The sequence below is a fragment of the Ictalurus furcatus genome, chromosome 10 (genome assembly GCF_023375685.1).
Source record: "Ictalurus furcatus strain D&B chromosome 10, Billie_1.0, whole genome shotgun sequence".
NCBI lineage: Eukaryota > Metazoa > Chordata > Actinopteri > Siluriformes > Ictaluridae > Ictalurus > Ictalurus furcatus.
This window is the reverse complement of record NC_071264.1, coordinates 17,174,634-17,183,025: the sequence shown is the minus strand read 5'-3', so window position 1 is coordinate 17,183,025 and position 8,392 is coordinate 17,174,634. Positions and strand designations below refer to the sequence as shown.

The 8,392-nt window shown below is 35.5% G+C and overlaps 1 protein-coding gene across 2 annotated transcripts; it reads right to left on the bottom strand.

Annotated features, from left to right (window-relative positions):
• Positions 1-46: 46 nt before the first annotated feature.
• ing5a (inhibitor of growth family, member 5a) lies at positions 47-6,665 on the bottom strand. 2 transcript variants are annotated; one of them, XM_053634917.1, is made up of 8 exons: positions 6,542-6,665; positions 5,551-5,622; positions 4,749-4,915; positions 4,331-4,442; positions 2,863-2,962; positions 2,596-2,731; positions 1,579-1,640; positions 47-1,494 (listed from the first exon to the last, which is right to left on the bottom strand). In XM_053634917.1, the coding sequence occupies exons 1-8, from the start codon at positions 6,576-6,578 to the stop codon at positions 1,455-1,457; spliced, it is 726 nt and encodes a 241-aa protein (XP_053490892.1). In that variant the 5' UTR covers positions 6,579-6,665; the 3' UTR covers positions 47-1,454. The 2 variants fall into 2 exon arrangements, with proteins under 2 accessions (XP_053490892.1, XP_053490891.1); XM_053634916.1 differs by lacking the exons at positions 47-1,494; positions 1,579-1,640 and having other exon boundaries at positions 1,731-2,731.
• Positions 6,666-8,392: the final 1,727 nt, after the last annotated feature.

The window sequence follows — 8,392 nt, the reverse complement described above, 5'->3', positions numbered from 1 at the left end:
TTAACATATGTAGTATTTCTACAAAAAAGCCAGTCAAAAGCACAGGAACAGCAGCACGTACATTTAATAAATCCATATTTTATGAAAATGCAAAGAAGTGCCTCAAACCCTACCAAAAAACCCACAGGTGTAATAACCCTAAACCAGAAACTTATTTTCCAATTAGATTTTTAGTTCAATTAAAAAAAAAAGAAGAAGAAAAAAAATTAATTCATGCTTCAGACAATTTTCACACTTGGACTAGCATGTGGACTGTAAGGATGTATTTATAAATAAATAAAAACACTATGCTTAGGGTTACTTTAAACTCATTTACAAAGTAATAAAGTATCTCATAGCAGTATGGATTCTTTGTCTTAATTTATGATTGACATACAAACATCACAAATAACCCATTAAAGATTATTTGCATTTGCGGTTAAAAATTAAACACATCAAAATCTTTTTTGGTCCTCTTATTTCCTTGAAGAGTGAGCTCTTCCGTTCTAGGACACAAGCAAAGAGTATTCTTAATGAACAAAACAACATGGCAGGGCAACTGATTCGAGACCTGACTCCCCCTCTGAGACACTTCTGAGAACACAGGCATTGGTCATGGTGCTAACGAGAGCAAATTCTGGTTTAAAAAAAAAAAAGTGCAGCAAAGGTGGTGGAGGAAATGTCTGATTCTGCCAAAGCAGCAGCCAATAGTACACACACAACACAGATGAGCTGTTGATCGTCTGGATGGAGTTACAGAAGTAGTCATGTCATAATTTGAGAGCAAGTAAAATCAAGTTTTTTCCTCTAAAGATACAACATCCAGCAGGCACATGGCATCTTTGACATTTACTTCAAAATAAAATCCTCATAACTTAAATTATTGCTGTAAATGTTTTTGTGAGACCTAAACAACATTTCAGCATGTAAATATGCAAAATGAAGTTGCAAGAGCAACGAATTTGGTGCTTTGATTTCATACAGCAAGAAATCCTATGTTGCTAATTCAGTAGACAGTATATATACACATATGTAAGTTTACACTTTCCATAGAAAATAAAAATAATACCAGACTACTTGTAGTACAATATGAAACTTTTTTTTCTGAATTAACAAAACAGACACATTTCAAGTACATTAAAAAATAAAGGTTTTTTCATTGTGACCCTCTTTTCCTTTATCATAGTCATATAGAAAGTGATTTTATATCTATCTATCTATCTATATATATATAAATAGATAGAGATAGATAGATATACTGTACATAATTTCCTATTTTACCACATAGACAAAATGCACACACACACACATATATATGTGTATATATATATATATATATATATATATATATATATATATATATATATATATATACACACACACACACACACACACACACATATATACACATATATTATTACACATACATACATATATACACACACAGTTACATAAAAAACTCAGCGTTAGAGATCTTATTTCTTCTTCCGATCCTGGGTGCACCGCGGACAAAACCTACAGAATGAAAAGCATATATTAATATGTTAAATCTGTGATGTATACCAAATTTTTGGGTATTTCATCAGATTTTTGACATACCATTTTCCTTTGGGCTTTGTTGTGAGATCCACACATGCAAAGTGAAACCATTCGATTGGACACTGTTAAAAATATATATATATTAATGCAAAGTGAAACCATTCGATTGGACACTGTTAAAAATATATATATATTAAAAAAGGTTGAGTAAATTGCGTTTAAGAAATAAGTACTGATTGTAGCCTAGTACTGAGTAAGTAATAAAACACTAATTTCTGATATAGGAAAGTAATCAAAGATATGGTGGTGTGATGTGGCCCAACACAAAGCAGAGTTACTGTTACCACCTAAAAGTTGGTTATTTTTCAACAACATGTCCCAACATATTTTATTTCTATTAAACTACAGCAATTTGCAAATGATTACAATTGTTAATTTATTAAATGATCAACATTTCATCAACCTAATTTCTTCCATTTATGGACACATGTAATGTTGTGGAATGTCTGTGAGACCGGTTAGTTCCTGTTCTCATCCTCACCAGGGTCTCTATTCTCTTTCTTGAAGTTAAAAAATGCAGCTTGTAAAAGTTACTGAGAAACCACACAGTGTAAACTCTGGTCCTGAAGGTTTTCCTTGCTGAAATGCTGAATAAACGACTCCTTACAGAAAACTTCACCATATCAACAAGTATACATTTTTCGTTGTTAAATAACAGCATATATTTTTTTAATTACCCTTAGATTATGTAGATTGTCTGTGAATGAGTTGAGAAAAACAATAATGTACAAGAAGGAGTGCATTAACACTGTATAAACCTATTGTCTGAATTTTGCCATTATAGAAAATCAATCAACACCTTCTGACCAATCAGAATCACAAATTCAACAGTGCTATAAATAGCATTTGTGTTCTTGGGAATGTTATCTTGAATCTGTGAAAAATATTTATTTTTGCTAGGGACTGTGTCTGATACAGACATGCAGATCTAAAGGTTTCTAAACTTTTATAAAATAATAAATAACAGGAGAACAATAAAAAACAAATTATTGTTAAATAATAATAACTGAGGTGTACATCAGGGTTGTCACATCCAATCATTTCTCCATACGACACTTGATGGCACAAACAGTATGTGGGCTCGTTGGGGTCCACTGGCATGTCCAGGACATCTGATGGGTGCACGGGCAACAGGGACTCCTGGAAATCAGGACTACAAAAATACAGAATGAAAAAAAAAGGCAACCTTAAAACACTAATTATATTGGTGAATTAACAAAAGGCTTATTAATTCTGACAGAAATGCACCCTTCATGTGCTACAGATAATAATGAAATCTTAAACCTGTTTTTAATTTTTTTCTTTCGAGGTGAGTCTTCATCTGAGCATTTTCTTCCTCTGCCTTTGGATCCTCGTTTATCCTTAAGCCCTCTGCCTCCTCCTTCTACAAAAAAAACACACAAAAAAAAAAAAACACGAAAACAATCCCTTTAGATCGGGGTGACAAACATACAGCCCACAGGCTGGGGCCACCACAATAAACTCTAATCCACCAAATGAATTTCAAATCCCTTTAAAAAAAATGGAGAGGGCCATAAACTCTAATGGTTTTGGTTACTCTGGTGCAAATGGTTACATATACACATATAAACTCTAGTGCAAATGGTTAGATATACACTCACCGAACACTTTATTAGGAACACTATACTAATACTGTGTAGGGCCTCTCTTTGCTCTCAAAACAGCCTCAATTCTTCATGGCATTAATTCCACAAGATTTTGGAAACCTTCCTTTGAGATTCTGGTCCATGTTGACATGACTGCATCATGCAATTCCTGCAGATTTTTCAGGTGAACGTTCATTTTGTTCTACCACACCCCCAAAGGTGTTCGATTGGATTCAGATCCAGTGACTGGGAAAGCCATTGAAGAACACTGAACTCATTGTCATGTCCACGAAGCCAGTTTGAGACAACTTAAATAACCAGGCTTTAACAATACTGCCTCAGACTGAGATCAAATGAGAGCATTTTCTTCTTGCATAGCATTATTCAATGCCAAACTTTCAGCAACCTTGTCATTTGTGGTTGAAAAATGCATGATGTAGAGTTTGGCTCAGCGAAATTAAAATCACAAAGCCTCTCTCATCAAATCATTCTTTACAAAAACTGCTGCGTCTGGATGAACAGTACAATCTGTGCACGTAGCCAATATGCCAGCAATCTTTTAGGAAACAGTTCAGCCACAAATAACATTTTCCACTTACCCCAAATGTAGTCGATCAGCCAAGACGTGTTTAATGTCTAAAGCTTGGTTCTTTAGTAGCCTCAAACCATGTCAAGTATTCTTAGGATTTGCTTATGAAACACTTTTCTATAAAGAGTGAAAAACACTCTAGTTGATAGAGTTGTAAATTAATTTATGTTTACTTATGTTGCTATTTTATAAATCTATATACAGATTATAATACTGAGACAAACAATGTCTTTTAAGCTGCGGGTAATGATTTAGACAAACAGTTAAGTGATGCTAAACTGGTAGCTGTAAGCTTCTCTTGCTTGTTAGCAACATTAGTCACATATTAATGATGCAAACTTCACACAACAATGCAATTTCACCACAGATCAAAGTGGAGTTATTTGTATTTGAGGTGCTGAGAGAAATGATTCCCACTTCATCAAGACTTTTCAGATGATTTGAAATATGCTATTCACTTCCCCAAAACAGGAAAACTGTGTCTAGTTGGGGGTACAACATACAGATGTCACATCATTTGCAGGAAGTCATACAAGCTGCTGTTAAAAAGTCTTACTTTTCAGTGCTCTACTCTCAGGACTCTCATAACCACTGACATCCAGCTTCTCTTTTAGCTCGTTCTCGAAGCGGGCCAGGTCTGCGTCCAGCCTTCGGATGTGCTTGTCAACCTAGAAAGCATTGAGAATCCACAAAGTGCTTTTTAAGCAACTGCTGAGATTTTAAACAGAAAAAACTTGAGTTACTACGTTAACCAATTTGATCAAATCACATATTAAATCCAAGAGTCCAATGCAATCGGTCCGTCCGGGATTATGCAATCACAGAAATTAACACAATCGAGCAAACTCCGTAATATTTGGAGGAGCTCGCAATTTTTCAGATTTTCCGGAATTGGGCTGTGACATGATTGTCATGTGACAATCATGACAAACACGTAATCCTGAACGGACGGTAGAGGTCATACACTCACTAACCATTTCATATGTCTGCATGGCAAGTTGCACTTTGTCATCACTGTATTCTTTACATTTGCTGTAGGCACTCTGAATCTTCTGCAGATGTTCCACCCTCTGCTCAGACGCCAGGTTCCGGACATTTGTGATGTACTCTTCTGCAAGTTTATCAATCTCTCCCTTCTTTTCTACCATGTTGTACAGAAACATTGATTCAAAAAACACACAACACCACCACCACATTTTATTTCTATTAAACTACAGGAATGATTTGCCAATGATTACAATTGTTCATTTATTAACTGAGCAACACTTCATCAACCTCATTTCTTCCATATTTATAGACATTTAATGTTGTGGCATGTCTGTGAGACTGGTTAGTTCCTGTTCTCATCCTCACCAAGGTCTCTATTCTCTTTCTTGAAGTTAAAAAATGTTACTGAGAAACCACACAGTGTAAACTCCTCTGGTCCTGACGGTTTTCCAATGTCAGAAAACTTCCAGAAATGCTGAATAAACGACTCCTTACGGAAAACGTCGCCAGATCAACAAGTATACAATTCGGTTTATACGTTGAAACATTTTTAAAAAGGATCTGACTGGCGGATTCTGTGCCATATCTATGTCTAATGACAAGTTTAGTTATTACAGTGAGGTTGAATTAAACAGAACTACTATTACTGAGAGAGAAAACAAACAAATAAAAAACAGGTACCGGATTAACATCCCAAATCGACTATAATCAATGACATTATAGTATCTCCCTGAGTAAATCTTATCCACAATGGTATCAGTGAGTCCTTTCTTATGAGTCCTTACTTACCCTCTGTCCTGTTGTCCAGCTCCCGCATCAGGGTGAAGTTCCTCTGTAGTTCACATGGCAAGTTTTCAATGCCTGGAACATATTTCAGATCTTTTTAAAACTGTAATAGCACATCGAAAATAACATTACACTTAAATAGTTTCTATCCTGCATACAGTGTATAACTTGAGAGACAAAGGCTTCCCAGTCCTAGCTCTTGCATTATAGACACTTTCACTTTTTTGTGTGTTTTTCTTTTTTCTCTCGCTCTCTCTCTAACACTCATTTTTACCAAATGAGGGGTTTGTTGATGATCTGATGAGTCAGGTGAAACAGCACAGCAACCATTTGAGATAATGTTTCTAGAAGAAACAGTTCTGAGAAACACTGGTGTAGCATACAAATGTAGAACCGTGATGTAAAATCCGGCGTGAACGGGACGGGAGCTGCTTGTGGCAGGAGCACAGCTGTTGTGTTTACAGCTGACTTAGCTAGTTGTCCAATTAGATTTGTCTAAATGTAAGACGTCCCTGCATGTAATGATTCTAACTCTTCCGTGATTCAAATAATAAAATGAAATAACACACAGGGAAAATTATTAGCAACGCTTGCAATACTTGAGTCGCAGCTTAGCTATGTTTACATTCCAGCCAGATAGCTAGCTAGCAAACACTAAAACTTTAATATTAGCTAGCTACAAAGCTAACATGCTATACAATTACGCTAGCTAACGGGTCGCTTGTCAACTCTCGGTTGTTTGCTGTAATTGGTTAGGTAATAATGGTAATATATCTACAGATATTTACCGACTCGACAGATATTTCAATTTCACCAGGCCAATTATATATATTATATAATTAGCTTAGCTTAACTTAGCTTAGCTCGCTTGCGCCGACTGCGCTGCGAAGCCACCAAAAGCCCTCATGAGCGCCAGATGTTTTTTTCCCTAAAAAAAAAAGAAAGGAAGGAAAAATAGATTGTGACAGTATTTAGGCGAAACGCGTATACTTACTGTCAAGATAGTGTTCGAGGTATATCGCCGTAGTCATTATTATCAACCTTCAAGTTAAAATCGTAGCTTGTTTTTTTTTCTGCCAGCGCGCACGAAGTAGAACAACATTGGTATACGATTAATTATTCATGAAGCTCTTTATTTTTATTGGTCAAGAAGCTTCTGCTTTGCATACATGCCTCTGATTGGATATTATTTGGGCTGGGCTTATTTCTTATACATTAGGATAAAAAAGTGGCCACTTTATTAGGTACACTATATATATATATATATATATATATATATATATATATATATATATATATATATATATATATATATGTGTGTGTGTATATATATACACTATATGGCCAAAAGTTTGTGGACATCTGACCATCAAAGTCATATGTGCTTTTTGAACATCCCAATTTATATTTAGTCCCACTTTGTTGTTACAATAACTTAAATCCTTCTAGGAAGGATTTCTCTAGGTTTTGGAACGTGGCTGTGGGAATTTGTACCTTACTTCTATCTTATTCTTCAATGGAAAGAAACTAGCATAGAATCACCAAATATCATATGTAGGTGGCTCAACGGTTGAGGCTCTGGGTTATGGATCAGAAGGTAGGGGTTCAAGCCCCAGCACCACCAAGCTGCTGCAAGGCCCTTAACCCTCTCTGCTTCAGGGGTGCTGTATCATGGATGACCCTGTGTTTTGACCCCAACTTCCTAACAAGCAAAGAATAGAATTTCGCTGTGCTGTAATGTATATTGACAAAAAATAAAGGCAATAAAATCTGGATAAGATGACAGTCCTCTCACAGGGCACCATGCACACACGCACGCATGCACGTATGTACTCATTCACACCTAGAGACAATTTATCTAAGCCAATCCACCTACTGTCTAACATTATCCACTACAAGTTTTCCTAATCTGATATGTTTCTGTTTTGCATGTATCTCAGTTATACAGTTATACCATTTGGTTATCCCCAAAAGTAAAATAGGTGAAAAAAAATCATATTTAAAGATTCAACTTAACTGACTTAACTTATGTGGCAATATATTGTAACTGTTTATATAGTGGCAATATATTGTAACTGGCCGGTTTGCTATTAAAATAAATTCTATTGTTTGTGCAATGACAATAAAACAATCTTATCTTATCTTATTTTCTTGAAATACACCAACACAATGGCTGTCTGAAAGCAAGTGTTATTTAATTAATAAGTTTTTAAAATGTAATATATAATAAATGAAAGTTTTAAACCGTTTTCAGTCACTATCATTTAGTAACAGCTTTATGCTGGTCAAGGCCACAGTGGACCCGGAGCCTGTCCTGGGAACACTGGGCATGAGGCATGAATACACCCTGGATGTGATGCCAGTCCATCACAGGGCACAATACTCACACACACACACACACACACACACACACACACACACACAATATTCACACTTAAGGGCAATTTACCCTGGAGCTGCTTTTGTTAAACTTGCTCTTTTTAACCAACATAATCTTTGCAGATAACCTAGGCAAGTTTAGAAAGTTATTAAAAACATTCAACATGATTTTGGTGTAATATATTTATATTTTCTTAAAGTAGACGTGCCAGAGAATTATATAGGCAGAAGCCCTCCAATTTTGTCAAAACTTGATTTTATTGTCATTTTTGGCTGGGCAGTCTGGGTTTTCCCAGACGAGTACACGTATATCATTTGGGTGGCAGATCTTTCTAAGTTTTTAATATGGGGACATCATCTTATTGGTATGAGTGTACAGGCGCATCTCAAAAAATTTGAATATCATGAAAAAGTTAATTTTTTTCCCATAATTTAATTAAATAAGTGGAACTTTAATACGGTATAT

What these genes read in the sequence shown, in the direction of transcription:
- ing5a (XM_053634916.1), bottom strand. Translation starts at nt 6,578, where the DNA reads ATGACTACGGCGATATACCTCGAACACTATCTTGACA. An exon ending in CCTCGAACACTATCTTGACA is followed by an intron (nt 5,623 to 6,541) that starts GTAAGTATACGC and finishes AATATGTTCCAG; the next exon opens with GCATTGAAAACTTGCCATGT. An exon ending in AAGAAAAAAATTAAAAACAG is followed by an intron (nt 2,732 to 2,862) that starts GTTTAAGATTTC and finishes GTATTTTTGTAG; the next exon opens with TCCTGATTTCCAGGAGTCCC.